General features: G+C 41.8%; 1 protein-coding gene across 2 annotated transcripts; it reads right to left on the bottom strand.

The window, feature by feature from the left end:
* Positions 1–22,994: 22,994 nt before the first annotated feature.
* LOC131468715 (uncharacterized) lies at positions 22,995–27,550 on the bottom strand. Of its 2 annotated transcripts, none has more exons than XM_058643241.1 (7): positions 27,225–27,550; positions 26,682–26,854; positions 25,012–25,230; positions 24,710–24,873; positions 24,241–24,373; positions 23,679–23,874; positions 22,995–23,461 (listed from the first exon to the last, which is right to left on the bottom strand). In XM_058643241.1, the coding sequence occupies exons 1-7, from the start codon at positions 27,499–27,501 to the stop codon at positions 23,418–23,420; spliced, it is 1,206 nt and encodes a 401-aa protein (XP_058499224.1). In that variant the 5' UTR covers positions 27,502–27,550; the 3' UTR covers positions 22,995–23,417. The 2 variants fall into 2 exon arrangements, with proteins under 2 accessions (XP_058499224.1, XP_058499225.1); XM_058643242.1 differs by having other exon boundaries at positions 23,710–23,874.
* Between the last annotated feature and the right edge of the window lie 139 nt (positions 27,551–27,689).

The raw sequence follows: 27,689 nt of genomic DNA, 5'->3' as shown, positions 1-27,689 counted from the left end.
GACTTTGACAATATTTATGGGCAATTTCATTGTTTCTAACACACGTGGATATACTTCATTTAACATTTAGAGAAAATCCTGAACAGAAAACTATTATAGTACTATTTTCTAACAAATATAACATGTGAAGAGGAGAAACTCTGTATTTGCTTCAAAGGGACTTGCCTTTTGGGAGAAGATTTAAGTATTTCAGCAATTGGATTAAATACAGTTGTGGACGGATTAAAGCAGAGATCAGAGCTGATCAGAGTGAAAAAAAACATTATTTTCATGCATTTTAAGAGATGGACACACACACATCCATGAGGAGATGCACACAAAAGATGGCACCACTGTCACACACTGAAGTTTGTTTTTTTAAATAATCATCCTTAAAACTGTTTTTTGAAATGCTCGCGAAACCTGTCAATGCTAAATTTTCCCAACAGACAAAATGGTAGATTTACCAGAAACAAAACAAAGTTTATTTGTAAAAACACTGAACAAACGTGGAACACACAACCAACTGAAATGCAATTAATGAAAGACATTAACCCTTAAGAGTTCATTTAAAAAAAATCGAAATTTGTCCCTAGTGGCAGAAAATGTCCCTTTCCCAAAAATAGCTGTAAAAATATTATATGCTAATATTTTTTTCCACTTTAAATTAGTCAATCTTTTAAAGCTACTTCAGCCTCAAATATTAATAATATATACATCATTGTTATTATTTTAACCCTTTAAAGTTCAGTATGTTCACACAAAAAAACAAACAAAAAAACTGGGATGGTCAGTGATTGGCAGAAACATTGATTTTGATGCATTATTATTATACGTTATTATAACGTATAATTATAATTATGATTCTCTGTAATCTTAATATCTGGTTGCTTTGTTTTTTCACAAAGGCCCACCGAGGGGATAAACTTACAATATCTTTAATCTGTATACGCAAATGACCATTTACAAGAGCATGTATACAGGAGGCCTGAGTTGTGCCCTGTTAATCTGAATTGTCCCAATCAAATAAACTACATAAATATAAATAAGAGGGAGAAAAGACGTGACTATGCTGAAAGCAGCGAGAGGCAGAGAGCAGCGAGGAGGGAGAAAAAAACACTCTGTAGTTTTCAATTTGCATAAAAGATAAAGGACGATAAAGAAACCAGGCCACTGAAAGATGTGATGAAGCAAAACTAAGTGAATAAACAGAAACAAACCAGCGCAAGTCAATGAGGCGCAGAGAAGAGAGAAATGTGTTTGCTGTGGAAACTGTATCATAGCTGTGTAAATGAAAGGGTTTCTCTCCGCCACAGATTTCCCATCAGTCCCACTCGGAGGGAAACAGCAGCAGCAGCAGCAGCAGCAGCAGCAGCAGCAGCAGCAGCAGAGCCCAGGCAGCGCTGATGCCCCTGAGGTTAACTGTCCAATCAGTCGCTCCAATACCCGTCTCCACGGAGACAGCATCCACCCACCCACCCGACATCATCGGGGGTGAAAGCTGGCGATGAAACACAAACTGATACGCAATCACATCAGCGGTGTCGAGACCTCATGGGTACACACAAGGAGACTGTTAGTATTACGCCGCCTGTTTTTCTCTTTAATCTGCACTCTTTAATCTTCTTCTCGGTGTAATCCTCCCTGTGAGGCCTTCACTTTCCCTTATTCTCTCTCTGCCCGCAACATCTGAGGGTCAACAGCCGCTGGGAAAACTCCAAATGAAGCAGCGCTCTTATAAAACACACAGTAGTGATGATGCAGTGACTTCATATTTTCCACTTATTACTACAACCTTAACAGAAAAGACAGAATGTATCATTAAAAACTTCAGCATTTACAGCAGAACTTTGCAAGTCTGGTCGCTTTTTACGGAATTAGATTTGTGTCAATATTTTCAACACTTTTCATGAAGCGAACTTTCAGAAGAAAAGAAAATATCGATTTAATCGTTATAAAATATTGTATTTAATTGTTTGAAAATACAGTTGTTTGCTCTCCATGCTTTATTCTTTCGGCTCTGTGATTTGTATTTTGCGCTCCATCACATGATGTTTGTGCTCCCTCACTTGTTCTTTGCGCCGTGGTTTCTTGTTTGAAGGCGAGCGTTAGGAAGCTGCCTTTTTTTTCATTCTATCATAGGGTTAGGTTTTTATCACTTTTTCATTGGCTACTGAGTTTTGGAGCGACAGCTCAATGGACTGGAAGTCGTCTGACTTCTGGAGGTATGGAGCTCCCCCTACAGTTCATGACTGAGTGCATATTGTTACACCACCGTAAACATTCATCTAAAATATCGGGAATTTTCTATGGAATCAACTGGAAATTCCCAAAATTGCAGGTTGGGAACTTCAAATGCAGTTAGTAAATAATATATTGTGGCATAATCCTGGATAAAACAATCAGATTTTATGTTTTTGTTGTGGTAAAAATATTGAAGAATTTCTTCTATATCATATCATATGATTTTAAACAATTGCTGCCTCCATCACTGAGTTAAAAATGGTTATTTTGTGACTATGAGGTAAAAACACAGAATTTCTCCATGGACTTTGGTGTGGGAGAGTGAGTGGTTTAAAAAACGTTTCAGTTGGAAAACTGTCCGTCTGTCCTCGGCATTTGCTTTACATGTCTATTCCTTCAAACATTATCTTAACTGAACAAAAACATTCTTCACTGAAGGGCAAGGAAAGGCTACAAATGGGTAATTCCATTTTTAGATTGTGTTGATTCATCTTGTTATTTCTTTAACTCTGAACAGATTACGCAACATCAAAACCGTGTGTCTGTGCTTGTCCATCTGTTCATTTGGTAAAAGCCAGATTGGAATTCTAATCTACAGCACGACTGTGGGTTAGAGTTCACACACACACACTGGTTTGTGCAGTTATTCTTCTTAGGACACTACACTGACTTCCACTCATTTGGACAGTTTTGATCAAAGTGTTATCCCTAACCTTAACCATAACTAGTTAACACCTAACCCTACACTTAACCTAACCACAATTTAGATATTGGTCAAAACCTAAGACAAGGTTTCGGTCTCTACAAGGACTCGTGGTCCTGACAAGGTCAGTCGTCGTCGCGGTCCTCAAGAGGTAACAAACACAAGAACACACACACATGCTGGTGTAAGTGGAACTGATGCTTCGATGTTTAGATGCTTTCGGCCTCTACTGTGTGCAGTTTTATGAATATATGCAACACAGCGTGTCCATGTAGAGCAAACATGAGAGTGATGATTTGAAATTCAAATTCAAATTCAAATCTTTCATAACGCAAAACAGAAGTCATCTCACGGAGACAGACGGGGCTCTTATTATTCGTATTATGTTATTATACATCCGTCTGAAATGACAAGTAAACACCACATGCTCGACCGAGCAACCGAGGGAAAGTAACCACACATGGCCATTGTGTGGCGCTAGAGAGAGAGAGACCATCGATCATTGTAATCACTGGAGAAAAGTCTCCTCAGAGAAACTGCCATGAAGAAAAACAGAGATATCAGCAGATTTGCTGCTGATGGCTGCCGTGTTCCTCTGCCAGCACAGAGGTCTTAAACTCAAGGCCTGCAGACCACATGCTGCCCGCCAATCGATTTCATTGGCTTGTGAACTTGGGTGAGGTGCAGCTGCAAAAGAAGAATGAATTTGAATGAAGTGTAATTATGGGTTGGGTCGTTTGCAGGAATGACAACCCATGGATACGTTTTTAAGATAGGCTATCCTAGCGCTAGCATAAATATCAGCAATCTGGTACTTTGTGTCGTCATCATGTAAATGAGGCTTTCACAGGCACTTTGCTCAATGGTTAAAGCATTGTACTTTGGTGTGATTGACAAGGGATCAACTCCAACTTTAGACTTTTACACACGATATCACGAGATGTTATAATCTGTAACTTAGTGCCGAGACCTGTCTTTTTTAGTCCTAACTCTAACCTCACTAAACCTTGTGTTGAAAAATAACGGGTTGGGTTGGACCAAAACGACCCATAGTTGTCTTTCTACCTCGGTTTGATAGAAAGTGTATTGGCATACTGTATAAATGTCAGCAGCAGACAGAGCAGCTCTCTCCAGAGGGTGATAAAAACTGCCCAGGCCATCATTGGTCTCCCTCTGCCCCCCCTCTGGAGGACATTTACCAGTCCAGATGTCCCAGCAGGATCTAAAACATTGTGAAAGTCGTTACACATCATTTTCACCACATGTTCACTTTGTTGCCCTCTGGAAAAAAGAAAGACGCGCTCTGCCAGACTCAGGTGCTCATATTTCTATCCAACAACCATCACTGAACTGAACTGAACTGACCTGAACTGACCTAGGCCCATCCCCCACCCAGGCAACATCATAACAAGTCAGTGTCATTATAGACATTATTATAGTGTCATAGCACTTCACATTTGCCTTAAGCCAATTGGGCTTGTAACAGGATGGTTGCCAGTTCAAATCCCAGGACATGTCAAGGGCTGGAGTGACCCTGAGCAAGGCCCCCAACCCCCATTACTTCCCACGGAGAATTTGGAAAAGTTTGTGTTAAACACAAAATGTTATGATTATCGACTGAACTTTTATTAGTAGTAGTAGTATTAACATGATTAGGGCTGCAATGATTATTAATCAATTACTAAATTACTTGTTAACTATTTAATCAATTCTTCAGTTTTAAAGTTTCTCTGATCTTTCAGCTCATTAAATGTGAATATTTTCTGGTTTCTTTTTTTCCATTTGAAATAAAAATTGTTTCCAGGTTTGAAAAACACAGATCAACATTTTCCAATTTTTGTGACATTATGGACCAAACAAGTACTCTTTTTAAAATAAAATAAAAAGATCAATCAACAGATACATTGATTATGAAAATACTCATTAGTCGCAGCTCTAATTGTTATTATTATATAACAGTCGTAGTAATATTAATGCTGTGGATATGGGAAATAAACTAAATTAGAAAACAGACAAAATAGTTGTTATTTAAATAGTTAGACGATAAAAACACAGTAACCATGGTAACACAGTGCCACTAACATTAACTGCCCTCTTTCTTTCACTGCTCTAATGAATTCACAATTGGTTTCATCTAAATAAATTTTACTGGCGATGATTGAGATTAAAGAAAATAAAATCACCGGCTTGTAATTTAAAGTTTTGAATTTCCACAGCTTGTTAAACACTTAATGACTTGATGTCAATTAAAAATAGCTCAGTGAAGACCAAACTCTGCTGCTGATTCACAGACACTTTCTGTGTGTTTGTAAAAACCACACCCGTCTAACAAGAGCAGCTCTAATCTGGTTTGGTTCACCACCATTTCATCAAGTAATTACCTCCCTCTGCTCTCACTGTTCGGCTGCAGCGTCTCACGTCTCACATTCACGCTGCACAACAAACACGGTGAACCTTAAAACATTATTATGCTTTATTACACTCCACGTTTCCACCGGGAACTGAAGGTAAAACTGCTGATTTCTGAGAGCAGAGTGACAATTTAACAACAATTTAAAGGGGACATATTATACCCTATTTCCCCCATTAAAATAGTTCCCTGGTGTCCTAATGAACATGTCAGTGACATGCCTTGGTCAAAATACCATAAGGATGAAGCATCATAGCAGTTCAATAACCCTGCTAAGCCCGCCCCTTTCAGAACGCTCGGTTTTCGTGCTTGGTCCCTTTACATGCAAATGAGACACAGGCAAACACATACCCACTTCTTCCAGGGGGTTTCTGATTTGTCCTCGTTACAGCGCTTTACAGCTCTATTCGTCTCCCCCTCCCTCCACTAGTTCTCTGACAATATCAACATGGCAGCGTGTGCAGAAAACAGCCAGAGTGCCGTCACAGGAAGAGACGTTCTACATAAGGATCGAGCCGAACACTGACGAACTGTTAATCAGTTAAAAACACTTAGGAACAGCACCACTGATCGCCAGCGGCGCGCGGCGAGCTGCATAAGCTGGCGCTGTATGTTACTGTATCAGACCGGTGACTATGCTCCGGAGACCGCGTCACCGCGGCACCGCTGATCGCCACCGCGGCACCGCTGATCGCCAGCGGCGAGCGGCGAGCTGCCTAAACGCATACAGCGGCCGTTTAGGCTGCTCGCCGCTGGCGATCAGCGGTGGCGATCAGCTGATTTTCACAGAGAGTGCAGCACCGCTGATCGCCAGTGGCGAGCAGCATAAACTGCCGCTCGCCGCTGTATATGTGATTGGATCAGACTGAGTCTGTGCTCCGGTCATGGAGGACGTACTGAACAAATATTTTTAATTAGGACGTGTCAGAATGGTTAGTTATGAGCTCTATGTGACCTTTTCTTAAAAATGTGTGTGTTTGTACGTCGGTGAAATACGTCCCCTGACTAAATACGGCGACCGCTGTCTCGTGCGAACACACAAACACACGTTTGCTGACTTTATCCGGCACATTAGCTTCATATATCAAATCCTCTGTGGAAGTTTGTGTAAAACACTGTGCTCCACTGTGCAGCCACGAACAGCACACTTGTCCCTCCGCGTTGACATAATACCGCTCTTCCTCCCTCGCCTGCACTCTCGCAGGGACAAGGTGGAGCTAAGGTGGAGCTCTCGAAGTAAACTTACTGGTGGGCGGTAACATTCGCGGCGAAATGCGCATTCTGACGTCATAAACGCAGGGAATTCAACATCGAGTGTTTTATCGCCTATACTTACACTAAGGGGGACCACGAAAACATGACGGAGTATTCTTTTTCCACACTTTGGCGACTGGTAGGGCCTCCAGAGTCCCAAATATAAGTATTAAAATGGTTAAAAAGTTGATTTTGCATAATATGTCCCCTTTAACAACAATTTAACAACACAGACAAATGAGGAAAGTAAATGATCACAAAGCGTTATAATCTGTCACTAAATCAAGTGAGATTTTATATTTATTTTTTATTTATTTTTATTTATTTTATTTCATTCTTGACAAAAGAAACAATACAAACTGCCCTTTTTTATTTATAAAAATGCACAATAATGTTGGCCCAAAAAATTGTTGGCAAATTGGAGAAAAAAATCAGTTTTAAACATAATATTGTTCTTTATTCCAATAATGTAAATGTAATTCATAAACATATAAGTGTAATAACTTGTCTTATTATAACGAGAAACAGCTCAGATATTATTTTTATGCATCCGTGTAAATCCGAATCATGGTAGTTGCCAATTTCTAGTTCTGGAAATTAAATAACCACATCAGGATCGGACAAATCTGGTATTCTTTCATTTGCTACATTTGATTAGACAACAAAAGAAGAACAAATAACTCATATTTGTTTTAGCTTTTTGGATTACAAAGAAAGAACGGAAAGAACGTAGGATACAGAGATTGTTACTGGTGTACGTTTATTTAATAATGATTAAACCATTGAAGAGCGCGTCCATATTGACATTGTCTAGTCACGTCTTCCACATGGATTTCTATAGTTACAGGCCACGCCCCCGGAACAAACAAGTAGTCTAAACAAAAATAAACAAAATGGATGCAACGCAAACTTTCTTCTGATTTTTAAACTATTGTGTCCATCGTTTACTTCCCTCTTTCTCTTTCTGTCCCTCACCTCTCCTCGGCCCCTGAATTTTTTCTTTCTCCCCAACCTGTCTAGGCAGATGCAGCACATGTTTGAGTCTGGTTCTGTCAGAGATTTCTGCCTACTCCTTGCTCATTGTGCGAATTGTTGAGTTTCTCTTCTCTCTATAATATTGATTATTATGAGATAATGTGTGTGATTTGGCGTTATACAAATAAAACTGAATTGTATTAATGTCGTATTGGAGTATAATAATATATAAGCCGAACATAATATAATATAATCTGCAGAAATCACATACAAAACCACTTTCTTATGTGGTTTGAATCAGGTTTCTGGTGTTTTTTTTAGCTGTCCAGACGACCAAAAATATCAAGCTTGATACAATGTGGATATGTTTAAAACTCTGATTTGGACTGCAGTCTAAACAAGGACAAAGACGTCTCAGCTAGTTGACAAACCAAAGACACACTAAAATGTATAAAGTGTTTAAGGAGGAGTTAGAATATCTATGATAACAATGACGCCTGTCCATCATAGAGTTATATTTTAAGACACTTCTACACACTTCACACCCATTTTCAGCCACTATTTTTTAAACATACTGTATATACAACTATACATACTGTGGAGGACTACAAATTCCTCGGTGTGAGGCTGAACAACAGACTGGACTGGAAGGCTAACACCAGTGCCGTGTACAGGAAGAGGATGAGCAGGCTCTTCGATCCTTTGATGTATGCAGCGAGATGTTGGAGTTATTTCACCAGTCTTCTTTGTTCTTTGTTGTGGTGTGCTGTGGTGTGCTGTGGTGTGCTGGGGGAGCAGCGTTGGAGCCGGTGAAACGAACAAACTCAACAAACTGATAAAGAAGGCCGGCTCCATCATCGGCTGCAAACAGGACACCGTGGAAACGGTGGTGGAGAGGAGGATGCTGAATAAAGTGCGTTCCATCATGGAGAACCCCGATCATCCTCTCCATCACATCGTCCAGGAGACTCAGACAAAGACAGATTCAGGAAGTCTTCCTGCCATCAGCCATCAGGACTTACAAGTCTCTGTAAAGAACTGACTGCACATTGTCTCTTCATGAGATCCTTTATACCATTCTTTCATTATTGCACTATTTCTTCTCACTGTTGTACAGTTTACATTTTATGTTTAAAATATCTTTTAGTATTGTATTGCTGCTGTGTTGAAACAATTTCCCCTCGGGGATGAATAAAGTATTTCTATTCTATTCTATAATGTGTGAAAAGGTGACATCACAGCTTCTACCAAGAAATTAGAATCAACTGTTCTATCACCCAGTGAGTAAAAATAAGACAGTGTGTTGTTAGTGTTGTGAGGAGAGAGGTGGAGATCAGTGCCATCATTTCCTCCATTAGTCCCTGACTTCCTCTCTGTCCACTCTCCCTTACAGTGGGCTTGTTTTCCTTCATTCCTCTCTCTCTCTCTCTCTCTCTCTCTCTCTCTCTCTGTCTCTCTCCCTCTCTCTCTCTCCCTCTCTCTCCCTCTCTCCCTCCCTCAAACACAACAACAGAGCATCTGGGGACTCGCTGTGCCATTCAGTTAAATTCTCTCCCCACCCAGTTTCCCAGCAGACGCTCATTTCTTCCTTAAATAGATCGGGATGTGAGGCCGGATTAGGAGACGACACTACACGGGGAGGGGAAGAAGAAGAAGAAGTTGAAGGATTGATAATAGACTCAAAACAAGTGAGGGAGGGAGAGGGAGAGAGGAAGAGAGGAAGAGAGGGAGAGAGCGAGGGAGAGGGAGAGAGGGAGAGAGGGAGAGAGCGAGGGAGAGGGAGAGAGGGAGGGAGAGAACAACAGAGGAAAGAGTGGGTGTGAGGATGGTACAAAAAATGTGAAAAATGTAAATAAAACATAAATATCTGGCAGTGGCAGCAAAAGCACAATAATATAATAGAGAGACTGTGAATGTGATGACGACAGAGAACGTGCTATTCAAAAATAAACAAAATAAACAGAGGGCTGACTTCAGCGCCGCACTCGTCCCTGTGGGCGGAGACTGCATGAATGTCAATGTGAAACCAGAGGTGGGGCAAAATATCGATGTGGTGAAATATCGCCGATACACGAGGGCAAATATCGATATTTTATTGAACAAATCAAGTCCCTGTCAGTTTCACTCGCCGTGCGTCACTGTTTCCTCACGGTGGCGCTGCTTCAATGAATGAGGGGAACTAAAGTGAAGGAGATGAGGAGAAACAGTTGGACAGACATCATGATGTATTGCTATATAAGTGGTGGGAATCACAAGAGTCCTCACGATTCTGTGCTAATCAATATATCGCAAGACAATCATATAACGATACATCACGATATCTGTCTGACTGAAGACAACAACAATGCTCATGTATCAATAGGAATCAATAAACATGTAAGTGAGTTCTTTACAGGAGGGAAAATAAAAATATAAAAATATATAATACCGACAATAATAATGTAGAACATTGACTGCGTATTTGTACGACATCTGCAGTCACAGGGATCACAGTGAGTGTTAAATCACTTTAGGGGTGTGAATCACAGACCACGTGTCATGATACGATACACGATACCAAAAACATCACGATACAGCGATTCTGCCAACAATCTTTATATTTAAAGACAATCATACAGCGATACATCACAACACTTATCCCGCTGTAAACGCTCTCTTCTTCCTCAGCCAGGTCACTTTCACCACAACTTTCCCCTCATTCATTTGAGCAGCGCCATCGTGAGGGGACATGAAGTAATGACACCTGGCAAGAGACACCGGCAGGTTCTTTAGAGCCCTTTTATTTACTAAATAAAATATCAATGTTTGCCCTGGCGTGTCTGATTATCGTGTTGCATGAGGAACGACGACAATATATCACCAAAACGATATACTAATATTGATTATCAGAGAATCGTTGTATCGTGATATTATTGGTATCGTGGATCATGTATCGCGTATCAGATCGTGAGGTTCCCTGTGATTCTAACCTGTGTATGAATCAATAACCTTGAGTGTGGGAACGTAAGGACATAACTCGTAGCTGTTTATATTTACTGTGTCCTTGTATTCATGGAAATGTGCTGCTGCTGCAATTTAATGTTTAAATTGCATTATTCATATATTAAATATTGATTCCTGCGGAAAAGGAGGCAGCACTTTCCAACATTCACTCAAAGAGAGGTTCTGTGTTAAACTGTTAAATACTCAGAACTCAGTGTCAGAACCTCTGAGTTTAGTGTGACTGAGTTTAGACAAAATAGTTCAAATAAACTACAGATGCTACGTCATAAATCACCATCATCACATCACTGAGTCTCTGTCTCTCTGTCTCATTGTCTCCTGCTCTGTCCTCCACATGAGGGTCATCATACAGACCTTGGGCCTTCTCTCCTGGACCACTTTAATAGACCTGAAGGGTCCTTCAGTGGTCGTCTCCTCAGAGACCAGCTGTCAGATCCAACACGGCTGCTGACAAAGAATGAGAGAAGCATGATGAACGAGAGGCTGAGAAGCTTGTTTGTTGTGGCTTTATTTAGCAGATCTGTTGTGTATAAAACTGTTTTATTTTTATAAAATGGAGTATAAATGTCCCCTTAGCATCAAAATGCAACAAAACACCAGCCTGAAAACAAAGGTATAAACAAGATAGTGGAGCCTGACGTCGTAAACAACAGTGAAAATATAACTTTTAGGCTAATTTTCTACTGACTTCAATCAATTTCCCCGACTTCCCAAGGATCTTAGCGTTACTATGGAAGCCCAAGAGGAGAATTGGAGGTTTTAAAGTTTAAGAGAAAACTGATTTTCTCTATTATCGGCCATGAGACGCCCTGATCTTTAACATCAGGTCACAGGAAAAACCCCATAATCACTCAATCTGGTGTACCTAATAAAGTGGCCACTGAGCTGTGATGACTTTCCCTGGTTTTAAAAGCTGTTACACTAAATATAATATATCGATTAATATAAAATTAAAAATACATGGTATCGAGAAAGTTATATTTAAAAAAAAGTCACTTTAATAACACATCTTTAACTGTAAGCTTAATTATTTGTGTTATAACAGAAGTTGTTTAGTGTTTCTAAACACACGAATATGAATATCCGTCATTTAACGTTAAAAAGACAAAGAAATAAAGCAGGTATGATCTGAAATGAGTGTGTTATAAGATTATGTGATGCAGATTATAAACAGTAGATTTCCAGTTCCTCTCACTCCTATAGAAGCACAAACCTGTGTGCAGCTTTATATCCACATAAATAACCTGATATCCAGCTCATACAGATTTGAAATGTGATATCGTGATATATGTCAGTATCGAACGATGCCCAGCTCCACCGCTGAGTTTATTTATATACTGTATGTGTCTTCAGCAGGAGCGAGGATCACAGCCAACGCTTGTGGCTGCTGCAATCACATGAAACGATAAAACACTAATCAGTTTCCAGGAGCTGAAGCATCGCTGTGCCTCAGGCAGCAGCGTGCACACACGCACACACACACACACACACACAGACACACACACACACACACACTTACAGTTAAATGTGAATATTTTCTGGTTTCTGTGATTTTTCAGCTTCTTAAATGTGAATATTTTGAGGTTTCTGTGATTTTTCAGCTTTTTAAAAGTGAATATTTTCTGAAAAGTGGAACCTTTTGGTTTGTGGACAAAAGAAGACGTTTGAGAACATCATCATTTCCAGGTTTTCTGACATTTTATGGCCAAAACAAGAATTCAATTAATCGAGAAAATAGATAACAGATTTATCGAAAATAAAAATAATCAAAATTATCATTAGTTGTGTGTAGTTGTGTATGGTTATTCCATTAATCGATGACTAAATTAATTGTCAACTTTTTTGATATTCGATTCATCGGTTTTAGAGTTTTTTTTTAACAATTAATTTTCTTTGATCCATTTGACAAAAAAAAATCATTAAAACTGAAAAGACATTAGAGAACATCATGATTTCCAGGTTTGGTAAACACTGATGTATGAATGTGTAAATATTTTATAATCTCAAAGTTTTATATCTCAAACTTAATGCCAATGTTTTCTATGGAACGTTAATATTTTCTAATCTCTGAATGTTTCCAGGTTTGATAAACACTGATCTGCATTTTTCAACATTTTTCCTACGTTTCATGGACAAAGGAATATTTGATGAATCGAGAAAATAATCAACAGATTACTCGATTCTAAAATTAATCGTTAGTTGCAGCCGTAGTTGTGTAGTGTGTGTGTGTGTGTGTGTGTGTGTGTGTGTGTGTCTGTGGGTGCGTGTGTGTGTGTGTGTGTGTGTGTGTACTGGTCCACCCAGGACATTCACTGGAGACTTCTTTGTCAAAGTTAGTGTTGTAATTAAAAAAAAAAAGAAATACATGCACATTTTGAATAATATATACATGTACTACATTATAAATGCAAATAATGTATTATACATTCACACAGCACAGTTAAATCAAACATTTTCACTGCACTGTACTTAGAATGAGCCACAGTCTTAAAATACAGCCACACACACAAACACACAACTATAACCTCAGCCTGACTTCACACCCGTCGCGGGCCCCCTATGGACCCCCATGGGCGGGCCATAGGGGTCCGGGCCCGCCCCCAAGAGTGCTTGTGCCCCCCCAAAAATGACTTTAATTTGCATTTGATATTATCATATTAGCTAAATAAATGACTTGATAAATACTAATGTTGCATTCTTTGTCATTAAAACATTAAAAATACTGTACATGCCTGGTTGTCAGAAGAGAGCTTCCCTCGTGAGTATAAAGACGCGACTGCCGCTGTTCACCACACAGGTGCTGAAACGTGACAACACATCACTCACCGTCTACCAGGACAAACACATGCAGATGACCAGTAACAGTGTTTTGTAATATCCTCGACCTGCTGCAATAAATGCCTCAGTTCTATATAAAAAACATGCGTTGATGACACGGAGAAACTTCATCCTGCGCCACACAACTGAACTGCGTTGTGTCCACATGAGCGGCAAGAGAGAAGTGAAATGATTTGATATACAGTGGGGCAAAAAAGTATTGGGACACCCACCGATTGTGCAAGTTGTCCCACTCACAAAAATGAAAGAGGTCTGTAACTTTCATCATGGGTACACTTCAACTGTGAGAGACAGAATGTGGAAAAAAAATCCAATCACATTGGATGATTTTTAAACAATTTATTAGTAAATTCCTGTGAAAAAGAAACATTTGTACACCTACAAACAAGCAGGAATTCTGGCTCTCCCACACTTGTAAGTTCCTCTTTAAGAAGCTCTTCTATCCTCCATTAGTTGCCTGTATTAGTGGCACCTGTTTGAACTGGTTATCTGTATAAAAGACACCTGTCCACACCTGTCCACACCTGTCCACACCTTCAAACAGTCACACTCCAACCTCCACAATGGCCAAGACCAGAGAGAGACAACAGATCAACTGTTTTCGCAATTATTAGGAAATGAAAGACATACAAGGTCACTAACAATCTTCCTCGGTCTGGGGCTCCATGCAAGATCTCACCTCGTGGGGGACAAATGATCTTTGTCCAGAACTACACAGGGGACAGGACGACTGATCCGTATTGCAGAGAGGATGAATGAGGCCATGTAACGTGAGATTTTAAGCAAAAACCTCCTTCCTTCAGTGAGAGCATTGAAGATGAAACGTGGCTGGGTCTTCCAGCGTGACAATGACCCCAAACACACCGCCCTCTGTAAGAAGCATTTCCAGGTCCTGGAGTGGCCAAGTCAGTCTCCAGACCTCAACCCCAGAGAAGATCTGTGGAGGGAGTTGAAAGTCTGTGTTGCCCAGCGACAGCCCCAAAGTATCACAGACCTGGAGATGATTGTCTCATGCAGTGTGGGGCAGGACCTCTCTGGATTTGGCTGCATTCAGCCTTATCTAAACTTTAAGAATAGGACAAACTTCCAGCTACAGTTTGTGCAAACCTGGTCAAGAACTACAGGAAACGCTTGACAAGTGTAAACAGAGGTTACATTACAAAGTATTGAGTTGAAGTTTATTTATGTTCCTGTCAAGTATTCAAATAAATTGTTTCAAAATCATCCAATGTGATTTACATATGTTAATTAAACAGTTTTAAGTTTAAAGAAATAGTTCATTTCTATTGAGTTATAAATGATAAAATATAAGGGCTTTTATCTGTACTTTCAAGAGTGGATTTAATTTGTTTGTCAATAAACACATTTTCTCACATTTTGCTTCGTCATCACCTGTATTCACATTACACATCTATTTATTTTCACTTTGATAATGGAAATTATATGCAAATGAATTATGAACGTTCAAAATGACCACTATGCTATTTCTAGTAGGTACATTATTTCCGCTGGTTCGAGTGTTGATGATAAACGACATGTCCTCGGCGTATCTGACGCCTGTGGTCCCACATGTGGTGACGTGGGCATTGTGTGTGTGTTGTTGTTCAGCACCGTGTTCTGTATGCGTTCCTGGACCTGTGACCTGTGACCTCTGACCTCTGACCTGTGTCCGTCTCGTCATCCCTGCGCTGTCATATGTAAACTTTGTGTTATGACGCGCTGGTTGTAGGCTATACCTGGTCATATTGTTGTGATTATGTATAACGTGATGATTACATGCTGCGTGAATAGAGAATATGATAATAAAAAATATATGTACTGTAGGCTAATAGTTGTGCCCCCCCATGCATTTCATATGCCCCCCTTAAGACTGAGGTCTGGCGACGGGTATACCAGTCAACATAAGGAATACCAGTTTAATACAACTGTAAACACACAGCTGTTGTTCCCCAGAGAACTTACACTAACTTTGTTCCCACTTTAACTACGGGACATAAAATAAGAAAATGCCCACGTGTTTCCCAGAGTTCCGCTGTGCTTATAATCATCCACCCTCACATCATGATGATGATGATGATGAAGAAATCACTGGTATTAGTCAATCACATGAAACAGGTAGAGCTGAAACGATTAATCGATGAATCGATTATTAATCGATTACTAAATTAATCGACAACTATTTTGATAATCAGTTTGATTTTTTTTTCATGATTAAAACAAGATTTCTGATGTTTAAGCTTCTTAAATGTGAATATTTTCTTCATCTCTTTGCTCTGGATAATCATTAAAAGACAATCATTTTGGTTTGTGGACAAAACAAGACGTTTGAGAACATCATCATTTTGAGGTTTGATGAACACCGATCAACATTTTTTAAGGTTTTCTGACATTTTATGGACCAAACGATTAATCGATTAATCGAGAAAATAATCGACAGATTAATCGATTATGAAAATAATCGTTAGTTGCAGCTCTAGAAACAGGTGATCAAAAACCTAAAAAACTATCAACATTTATCAAAGTTCACTAAATGTATCAAATTTACGAGAATAAAAAGGCATAATTTCTATATTACGTTAATTGGTCCACTTGGAGTTTCAATGTAATTACATTATTTATATTTAAAGTTTAACATAACACGGGAAATAAAGTCTCTTTGTCTCACACTCACAGATTAAAGCAGGTGACGTCATCAACGTCCATAAAGGTTCAGGGATTAAGGAATTATAGAGGGAACATTGGAACTGGTCCATGAATTATAAGACGAGCAGCTTTAATTAACACACAGTAGTGACACGCTGAGTCCTGTGGAGACACAACATTCACTCACTCTCACACACACACACACACACACACACACACACACACTGATGACAGAGCATCATGAAAACATACCACAGGCTTTTCTGACGTGGAATTCAGGGACACGTGATACGTAGCATCTACATTTCTATTAATATTCACAGTATTTTATTATTTTATAATGAAACAATTATTAATGAACTTGATCTTAGATAAAATAGATGCTAATTAGCTGCCTAGCTTAAATAGAGAGAGAGATGCTAGTTAGCTAACTAGCTTAGATAAGATAGATGCTAATTAGCTGCCTAGCTTAGATAGAGAGAGAGATGCTATTTAGCTAACTAGCTTAGATAGACAGATGCTATTTAGCTAACTAGCTTAGATAAGATAGATGCTAATTAGCTGCCTAGCTTAGATAGAGAGAGATGCTATTTAGCTAACTAGCTTAGATAGACAGATGCTATTTAGCTAACTAGCTTAGATAAGATAGATGCTAATTAGCTGCCTAGCTTAGATAGAGAGAGAGATGCTATTTAGCTAAGTAGCTTAGATAGACAGACAACCATAATCATATGTGTTATTAACTAGCTATAATGGCTGCTCATGTTTTGGTCTAGGACCATGGTTCCATTTTGTTTTTTTTGCCTTATCCTGTGTCACTACACAATAGACTTAAAAACCAATTTTGTCTTATTTTAGAACTTGCTTTGGTAATGTGAACGTAACATTTCCTACGCCAGTGAAGCCTTTTGAAATTTATAATTAAAAATAAATAAACTTTGACAGACAGACAGATAATAATCCTTCACTGGACAAAGCACATCATAATGAAATATAGTATTGTCCTCATTGAAAGACTAAATCATTTCTTTGTCTGCTTGAGCTGCTTATTTTCTCTACATCCTGCTTGTCTCTCCCTCTCCAAACTGTCCACTGTGACCGTCCCACTTAATCCTCTGATGGGAATATTGGCTCAGCTCCACGCTCACACAGTATGTGTCCAAGTGTGTGTGCATTTGTTACCTCTTTAGGACGTCTCCTGGCATGGACCCTGACCTTGTCAGGACCAGTCGTCTTCAAGGAGACTAAAGGAGACTAAAATGTTTGAATTGTGGTTAGGTTTAAGTTACAGTCGGACATTAACTGATTATATATGTCCGTCCAAACGAATGCACGTCAATGAACGTCCAAACCTTTGTCCTCTATCCTGCAGAGACCAGGGACGTCATATATCATTCATCACAGAATCCAATCAGCTAAATATGCATAGAAACCAAAGCATGAGACAATAGGAAAACTTTCCTGTCCAAAATGAGTGCAATTCATCTTTTTATAGCAAACATCGATTGGACAGATTCAGTCCAAACGTTTAGATCAGCTGACCAGCTGAAGACCGGAGGTGACCGAGTCTTTGTGTTGGCAGCCTCTCAGCTTTGGAACAGCCTGTCCTGACACTTTAGATGTGTCCAGACTCTTAAATCGCCTTTAATATCCTACTCCTTCTCCTTCTCCTTGGTCTTTCATGGAGGTTGAGCTGATCTCCTGTATCAGACGCCCTAATCCCTTCAGCAGGGACATGTAGTGATCATCAAACTTCATCAAGAATTCATTTGTGACAACTCTCTAATGTGGTTTACGGTGTTTGACTCGAGGTCTGAACTTTACAATAAGATTATCTTGAAAAACAAAATCCTTCAGAGTGACGGTGATTAGTGGTTAAACAAATCCATTTGAAAGGCTTTACATCAGCCGAAGGAGAAAAACACCACCTTCTATGTGACACCCCGCTGTGTCAGATTATATACATCAGAGGCCAATTTCATACTCCAATAATCCCACATCCAGACAGTCCATCTGTCATTGTCTCAACACACGTCTGCACTGACGGAGGCAAAGAGGCAGAGCACGTCATCCACCATCATCATCATCATCATTACCATCTTCACCACCACCACCATCATCATCACCACCACAACAACCACCATCATCATTTTCATCATCACCATCATCACCACCACCACCACCACCACAACCACCATTTTCATCATCATCACCATCATCATCACCACCGTCTACACCACCATTTTCTTCACCACCATCATCATCATCATCATCATCATCATAAACACCATCATCATCATCATCACCATCATCATCATCAGAGTGAAGGTGGTGTTTCTCTGCTGGATGCAGAGACAGGAGCAGACGCTGTGTGTCAACTGTAATCCTCATGATGCAAATTAACTCACACCAAGTTCAGGGCCAACATCATAAGACCGGCAGCACAGAGAGGAGAGAGAAGGAGAGAGGGGGAGAGAGGAGGAGAGAGGAGGTGAGAGGAGGTGAGAGGAGGAGAGAGGAGGAGAGAGGAGGAGAGAGAAGCAGAGAGAAGGTGAGAGGAGGAGAGAGGAGGAGAGAGAGGGTGAGAGGAGGTGAGAGGAGGAGAGAGGAGGAGAGAGGAGGAGAGAGGAGGAGAGAGAAGCAGAGAGAAGGTGAGAGGAGGAGAGAGGAGGAGAGAGAGGGTGAGAGAAGCAGAGAGAAGGTGAGAGGAGGAGAGAGGAGGAGAGAGGAGGAGAGAGAGGAGGAGAGAGGAGGAGAGAGAAGAAAAGAGAAGGACAGAGGAAAAGAGAGAATCAGAGAGAAGGAGAGAGAAGGAGAGAGGAGGAGAGAGGAGGTGAGAGGAGGAGAGAGGGGGAGAGAGGAGGAGAGAGGAGGTGAGAGGAGGAGAGAGGAGAGAGGAGGAGAGAGAAGCAGAGAGAAGGTGAGAGGAGGAGAGAGGAGGAGAGAGGAGGAGAGAGAAGCAGAGAGAAGGTGAGAGGAGGAGAGAGGGGGGAGAGGAGGAGAGAGAAGCAGAGAGACGGAGAGAGAAGCAGAGAGGAGAGAGGAGGAGAGAGGGCGAGAGAGGAGGAGAGAGAAGCAGAGAGCAGCAGAGAGGAGAGAGGAGGAGAGAGAAGGTGAGAGCAGGAGAGAGAAGGAGAGAAGGAGAGGAGGAGAGGAGGAGAGGAGGAGAGAGAAGCAGAGAGAAGGAGAGAAGGAGAGGAGGAGAGAGAAGGAGAGAAGGAGAGGAGGAGAGGAGGAGAGGAGGAGAGAGAAGCAGAGAGAAGGAGAGGAGGAGAGAGAAGCAGAGAGAAGGAGAGAGAAGCAGAGAGAAAGAAGTTAGAACCTTCAGGGACAGTTGAGGGTTTTATTAAGTGTATGTTAGAGCTCTGTGTTAGAGCAGTTTGTTATGACTGTAAACAGTAGTTTGAAGAATGCTCACTTTGCTGCACCAAAGTCCACAGAGAAACACAGGAGCTGCTGAGTTACTCACAAAATAGCACATTTAAACGTGCTGTGGAAGCAGAAGAGGATCAGGAGCTCATGTGTGCCGCAGAGTGTGCATCAGTGGTTTTCTCTGTGGACTTTGGTGCAGGGAGTGATGCATGTTGCTGTAGGTTCTAATCAACACCGTCCGCCCTCGTTCACTTTGTCCACCATTTGGTTCAGTGCAGGTAAATGCGGTGTATGTGATTTGATTCTTCCTTGATTTTCCTACAGTTCTATTGCACGTAAATCGTTTTCCTTGCGTCTGTAGCTGGTTCCTGGCAGACGCTGGCGCCACCAAAACCAAGGTGTCAGTATCTCACAAAAACCTGCACTGCCCCTGTTTGCAGAAGGCAGCGAGAGGAGAGCTTCAAACTGCTGGGTGCTGCTCTTCAAAACAGTGAAGGTGGAGGTTAGAGTGTGTGAGAGCCTCACTCTCAGGAGGAGAGCGAGGAGGAAGAGGAGGAGGAGGAGGAGGACTCTCCAAACACGAGGACACACACAGACCCTGCAGTGACTGACATCATCCAGATGTTGTCCAGAGCAGCAGAACAGATGGAAGCAAAAGACATTTAACAGCTGGGAGGATTTTCTCTCCTAAATCCCTGTGATTCAAGGAACGACAAAAGCTCATGCAACTCATTAAAAGCTTTACACTCGTAGCATTACAGTTAATGTTAAGAAGTTATTTTCATGATCGATTAGTTGTCCACAGCAGTAGAGAAGACTGCCCCCCTTCTGTATGTTAGTGGAAAACCAGCCTTGCAAAGATCAGGGCCGCCGACCCTTCTGAGTCCTCACAATCAGGAGGTCAAGGTCAAGGTGGACATGGACGACAAACATGGAGGACATGGACGACAAACATGAAGGACATGAACATGAACATGAACATGAACACGAACATGGACTACAAACATGGACGACAAACATGGAGGACATGGACACGAACATGGACGACAAACATGGAGGACATGGACTAAAAAAACATGGAGGACATGGACGACAAACAAGGTGGACATGGACGACAAACATGGAGGACATGAACACGAACATGAAGGACATGAACATGGACACGAACATGAAGGACATGAACATGAACACGAACGACAAATATGGAGGACATGGACGACAAACATGGAGGACATGGACATGGAGGACAAACATGGAGGACATGGACGACAAACATGAAGGACATGGACATGGAGGACATGGCTACACAACTTGTGTTCGCCGGCTTGGTTGAAAACAAACACACATGTTCAGGAGAGGAGAAGTGAGGATAAAAAGACAGACGAGTGGATGTTTACGGTGGTGTCGTAAAAACATGTACTCCGAAACTGTAGGGGGAGCTCTGTGGAGAAAAAAGCCTACAAAGTTCCACTTTTATAATAAACCTGTGTATTTATATGGCACTTTGTTCTTTAGTCTTGACGACCACTGAACGCTGCTTTACTCACACTTTGGTCCATGAGCAGCACATTTACTATCACACAGCTTTCATACGCAGTCACACGCTGCCAGGACCAACATGGAGTTCCACATTAACACAACTATCTTTAGGATAATGCATTTTAAAGAGTCACATTTGTATCAGTAACAGTCAAGAACAGGTGACTGTGAGGTGATGGGAGAAGATGGGGGCCCAAATCAAATTCTGAGTCGGGCCCCATAAAAGCTATGACCGGCACAGACAAACAAATACATTCAAATTAAAGTCCAGCTGTTTCACATGACAAAGACATGAATGGATGACTGGGACAAACAGTGTGGACACAATAATGGTGGACATGTCTCCACACTGTCACATCAAAGCTCAAACAAGCACCGCGTCTCGCGCAGAGCACGTGCGTTAAACCACAGCTCATCTTCTAACAAGTGTGTTTTTTTTCCAGCAGCAGAATCAGAGCACAACAGCAGGTCACGTGACCACGTGGAATAATCCTAATAATAATAAAGTTTCGGTGTCAACAGTCCTCACCTGTGTCTCTGTGTCTCTGTGTCTCTCTCAGTGGCGCGTGACCGCAGCAGCTGCGCTTAAAATGTTTGGAAACAGCGCGTGGCGGTCCGCGGGAGAAACACGCGGGAATCCCGCTCCCTCCCGCCGCACGCGACAGTTCAGTGATACAATCCAGAGAACAAACATACAAACAGACACAGTTCCACTCTTCATCATCTTCATGTGTCCGCGTTCACTGACTCCACACTTCCTCCTTCTCCTCCTCTTCCTCCTCCTGCTGCTGCTGCTGCTTCTCCTCCCCTCACTCACTCACTCACTGTGTGCGCATTCACGCAGTCACACACCATCACCATCATCACCTGCAGCAGCTCTGAACGTCCTCTAACAAACCAAGCCTCACTCATTCATTTCATTTGTGTCAGCTAAAAAAATATAAAGATATAAAATTTAAAATAAATAAAAACAACTCCCGGCTCACCTGAAGGAGCTGTGCTGCTGCTGCCCCCGTGTGGACAGACGCGGATCTGCATCATCAATGAGCCACAAAATAAATCTTTAAACATTAAATCCTGGCTTTTCTTTTTCTTTTTCATGTATTTAAAACAAAAAACAAACAAAAAAATATGTTTTATTTTGAGACAAAATCCATCAAAGTTGGATTTACATTCACATTCAAAGCACAGGACTGAATATAATCATAACTGTACAGTATTTACAGAGTTTAGATCATATTTATATTATTATTATGCAGTACTGTTTCTGCTCACTGCACATGTGGCGCCATCTAGTGGTTGTGTTTCCACTGTATTTAGAGGCTGTATTTGGTGTTTGTCATTATTACTGTTCTTGTTGATTTGGCCCCGGGATTACATTTGCTCCTTTTATTATTATCATTAGTAGTAGTAAGTAGTAATAGTAGTATTATAACCTGGATTAAAATGTATTTAAAAGATATTTAAATTATATCTATCCATCCATCAGCTGACATAGGGCGACAGTTCACCAGTCCATCGCAGGGACACAAAACCATTCACTCTCACATTTACACATATGGTCAAATTAGAATGACCAATTTACCTAATCCCCATATTGCATAGGGCTCGAACCTGGGTCTTCTTGCTGCAAAGGCAATAGTGCTGACCACTAAACCAACCGTGTGGCCCCGCCAGTGATAATGTTTATATACTGTATACTGTATATAGGTTAGAAACATTTAAAAAAAATACTTAACCATACTTACCAATGTGTGATATAAAATCACATAATCAGAAAATTATTAATTTACAGTCATATTTATTTGCTCCTTCAGAATAAAAGTAACACTCTGAAAAGAAAATGAATTAATTTTAAGGACTTAAGTGACAGTAAAAAGGGCATCTCTGCATTATTATCAACTTTATAGCTGCATATATATGTGTACATATATCATATTGGAGAAAACATTTACCAATTTATTTATTCATTTTAAAAAACATAGGCTGTTTCTATTGACTATGGTTCAGAAGAAAGTGAAACTCAAATGCAAATTTGGGACATAATTAGACACTTTTATTTGAGGAAAATCTGCTGTGTGTATAAAAGTCATTGATCAGACTGGGAAAAGACGTCTCACACACACACACGCACACACACACACACACGCACTCACACACACACACACACACACACACACACTCACACACACACACACACACACACAGCAAACTGTTGAACCATTTGCTTTGTGAGTAAATCGCCACATGTTCATCGTCATCAATCACAGTCAGTCTGGAACTCACTGTAAACTAATGTGTCTGACCTTTGACATGATGAAGCCGTCAATTACACAGGAGCACGAGCAGAACCTCCTCTTTAGAACCTTTTACCTCCTGATCTAACAGAATCTTCTCCACGCTCCTCTTGACTGTTCTTACAAATCCATTCATTGACTTCATCACTAGCATCTGCTATTAACACGTTGCACCTTCTGTCATTGATCCCTGGTGGAGATGACCTGGTAACACACACACACACACACACACACACACACACAGCTCAGTCAATTAAGCAGTGACCTGTCAATAATCTATCAATGAGCTTCTCCTGACCTTCTTTGTGGTCTATTTCATGCCCTTTAATGCAGAGCTCGGTCAATGACACAGTAAATGATACATGCATATATTGTTATTCTGCCAGGACAATAAAGTGTTAGAGGCTAGTTTAAGGCTCACCACATGTGACCAGATCTCTGGGTGTAAATACCAGCTCCGAATAGAAGCCCAGTTTCTTCAGGCAGCCGCGCACACGTTCAGTGAAGTAGCTGCGGTCAGAAATGGCTCGCAGGAGGTCGCACTGGACCAGCGCGGTGTCGTAGAGGTCAGGGGTCAAGGCCAGACGAGTGTCATCACCACCTGGGTCCAGGAAGACCTGAGGAACACACACACACACACACACACAGAAACAGAGGAAAGGAAAGGAAGAGACGTGTAACTTAGTCTCTCTCACAAACAAATGTAATGATCTAATGAGAAATAATAATAATAATATTAATACAATTTCTATATCTATCTATCTAAGCTAGCTAGCTAACTAACTAGCATCTAACTATCTTAGTTAACTGGCATCTATCTACCATCTAGTTAGCTAACTACATGTCTAGCTATCCTTCAAGCTAGGTAGCAGTCACTCTATCTATCTATCTATTGGGCTAAAACCTAAAATAAAGTTGAACCATGAAATAGTGATAGTGAACCATGAAATTCAGTAATCTAAAATGTAAGTATTCTCATGGACCTTGGGCTGAACGATGGTATGCTCATCGTTGGGTCGTACGTTGTCGTCAATGAAGATGTGCTGAACGCACTTGTCAAACGGGTCCACCCACATCGGCTTCCCTCCACGGATGGAGAAAGAATTACTTTCCCACCTGGATGAGAAACAATGGAAATGTTAGGAAACGAGGGGATGGAAGGACAGAGGCCACAAATCTCAAATTAAAGCAGAACAGGACCCTAATTTAACAGCTTTGGAGTCATTGTGATGGTTAAATGTCTTGTTGCAGGGAGATTGGGTGCTGTCTCCACTCCCCCTACTGTCTGTTATCGGAAAACCAGCCTTGCAAGGTCATTGCTGTTGACCCATAGTCCTCAGAATCAGGAGGTCTCGAGAATGCCAAAAAATGGAACCATTGGGGTGCCATACTTTACCGAACCCAACCATTCCAATAGTGGAAGTAGAATAGTAGAATAGTGTTAATACAAACCAGTCAAAGTGGTCCCGAAAGCCTCCCAGGCCCTGGAATGAGCTGAGGTACTGATACAGGCCGCGGTCTCCGTCTTGCATCGTTGACACGCGGTTCTCACCTTGACTCAGGACGATTCCGCTCTGGCTGCAGCAGATCTTTCCTGGAGTCATGTTCACACTTAACTGAGTCCAAAAATAGAGTGAGAGACCAAAAAATCAGCACCGCCAAGTAGGTGTTGGTCAAAACATAGATTCCCGCCCATACTGCCGAGTACCATCGATAAGTTGACGCTCATGAACGAGTGATTTCACGTGTGTTACCTTGAGATCAGGCAGATCGGGGAACAGCGGGTGAGTTCCTTCATTCAGCGCTCTGTTCATCGCTCTCAGCGCACGAGGTAGGTCGGTTCCAAACGTCCGGAACAGGACGGCAAAGTCCTGTCCTTCCTGCGTCAAGTCTTTGAGCAGCTGGAAGAAGGAGGGGACAATCCAGTGGTACAGTTGTCCATCTGGTCCTTTAGCGGACAGCTCGCTGTCTCCCTGCAGACAACAGAGTCAGACTGGTTACCAGGAGGTGTGAGGTGTGACTGGATAGGAATTTAATCCAAACATGAAAAGTGGCCTTTCATCACTACACCAGTCCAATGGAGGGGAGTGTTCTGGCTCTGATGGGTTTTCTAGCAGATTCCAGGAGTTTCAAGTCTCAATTTTGCACCATTGAATTGTTAAATCATTCATTCTCTACAGGAGACAAAACATCTTTCTTGATCAATAGCTCTCTTGCATACATCCTACCGACCCACTACAAGGCCTACTAGGACTAGATGTTAAACATCCCTTGATAATCATACACAACTATGGAGATTTCATCTTAGGTGCGGTTGGAAGTGTCCTCATGGGTGTTAATCTGTCTCCAGTACGACACATCATCAGTCGTGCACCCCGGGGTCATCGGGTGTTTTGGCCTTTTATCACAATACACCGTTGCCCGAGGCCGGCCCACCTGACCGGGGGGTGTGTCGCACTGGCGGCTCCATAAGCAGCCCATAATGTCTCCTTCCACTTCAGCCATAGCCAATGGCTGCAAGCTCCTTGTTGGTCTTCTGCTGAGCCTGCCCTCTGCCCTCTGACCTCTGACCTCCTTCAGTAGCCTTGTGGAAGAACTAGCTACAAAGCCCCTGCACCGTAGCCCAAATTAAAACATGTCCACCAAAGTCAGTCAGTCATCATCTACCGCTTTATCCTCCACCAGAGGGTCGCGGGGGGTGCTGTGCCAATCTCAGCTACATCGGGCGATAGGCGGGGTACACCCTGGACAGTTCGCCAGTCCATCGCAGGGCCACACACAGATAGAGACAAACAACCATTCACTCTCACACTCACTCCTATGGTCAATTTAGAGTGTTCAATTTACCTATCCCCACATTGCATGCTTTTGGACTGTGGGAGGAAGCCGGAGTACCCGTAGAGAACCCACGCACACACGGGGAGAACATGCAAACTCCATGCAGAAAGGCCCTTGTTCCAACTGGGGCTCGAACCTGCAACCTGGTCTTCTCGCTGCAAGGCGAGAGTGCTAACCACTACATCACCGTGTGGCCCATGTCCGCCAAAGTCTTCCAACTAAATTCTATTCAACACAGTTTCAATTTTCCACACATCATCACACTGAACGCCACCGTTTTTGGAGAGAAAAAAGACTGATGTGAGCAAATCGAAAGAAAGAGAAAGTTGTTTTTGTTACTCCAGGTAACAGGAGGAAAGGTAAGAGTCTAAAAGAGTCCGAAAATAAATTAAATTAATATAAAACATGTCAATATCAGCAGCAGCATCAGCCCAAAGAATGTGTGTTCATTGCCAGAATCCCTCACACAAGTCGCATCACGCTCTGCAGCGCACACGACGTCCCTTTACATCAAGTTGTGTAAAATACTCTCTGCATGTTAAATCTGTAAGTGCAGTGAGGTCAAAGGTCGTCATCGTGGGGTCACCTCGACATCCTCGGGCCAGCGCAGCAGATCCAGATGTTCCTCGAGGACGCGGCGGAAACGTTCCCCCGCCCCAGAGGTGAAACCAGGAGTGCGTCCAAACTGAGTGAAGTAACTGACGGCGTCTGTGCGCGGCGGCAGTAGTGAGAGCGCGTCACTAAGCCACTCCCACTGTCCTGCACGGGCGGGACCAAAATGACTTATACAGAATATTTAGCATATTGTCTTTTCACTAATATAACATAGTTCCAAAAACATAGAATTTAAATATTAAAGAAGAGACATAATAAAATAATCAATATCAACATATAAGCAGCCGCTGGCTAATTTACATTACAGGTTTATGGATTAAGATAAACTTAGACTGAAACTGTAACAAAAACCTCTATAAATGCTAATTATTCTGATTAAAACAAACTTTACAACTTTGCTTTTAACACAATGACGTCAGAGACGCGTCAAGCGTCTTCTGCACAAAACAAACAGAGAGAGAGACAGACAGTCAGAGACAGACAGACAGACAGATCTGTATCGTCTCCACTTTACCTTGGTTCATCCGTCCCCAGGTGACGGTCGAGAGGAAAATGTTGAGAGACACTTCAGTCCCCTGATCCATCAGAGTGTCCCACACCACGATGGTGTTCTTGAGGTCCAAATGCAGGACTACTTTCTTCTTCTTCTGGTTCAGGTGTGAGGACCAGAGTCCCTGAGGGACCAGCGTGCCGTGTCTGCCGTTTGTCCCGTGGTGTTTTTTGTCTCTTTGATCTTGGCCGTCGCTGGTCATACCGACGTCCTCCATGAGGTCCTCCACGAGGTCCTCCATGAGGTCCTCCAGAAACCCACGTGATGGACAGACGTGGAGTCTGTGTCTGTGTGTGAGACGATTTCATGGTTTGGTTAGGGAGGAGGTTTGATGTGAAAGTGTCTGACACCCTGAGGCTGGAGGTTCTCATTTTTCATTGGAGCAGATGAACATTCATACCTCAGCGTCTTCACAGGACACAGAGCCAA

This window comes from Solea solea, chromosome 11 (assembly GCF_958295425.1).
Source record: "Solea solea chromosome 11, fSolSol10.1, whole genome shotgun sequence".
Taxonomy (NCBI): domain Eukaryota; kingdom Metazoa; phylum Chordata; class Actinopteri; order Pleuronectiformes; family Soleidae; genus Solea; species Solea solea.
The sequence above is the reverse complement of the archived record's forward strand: the minus strand, read 5'-3'. Positions and strand labels throughout refer to the sequence as shown.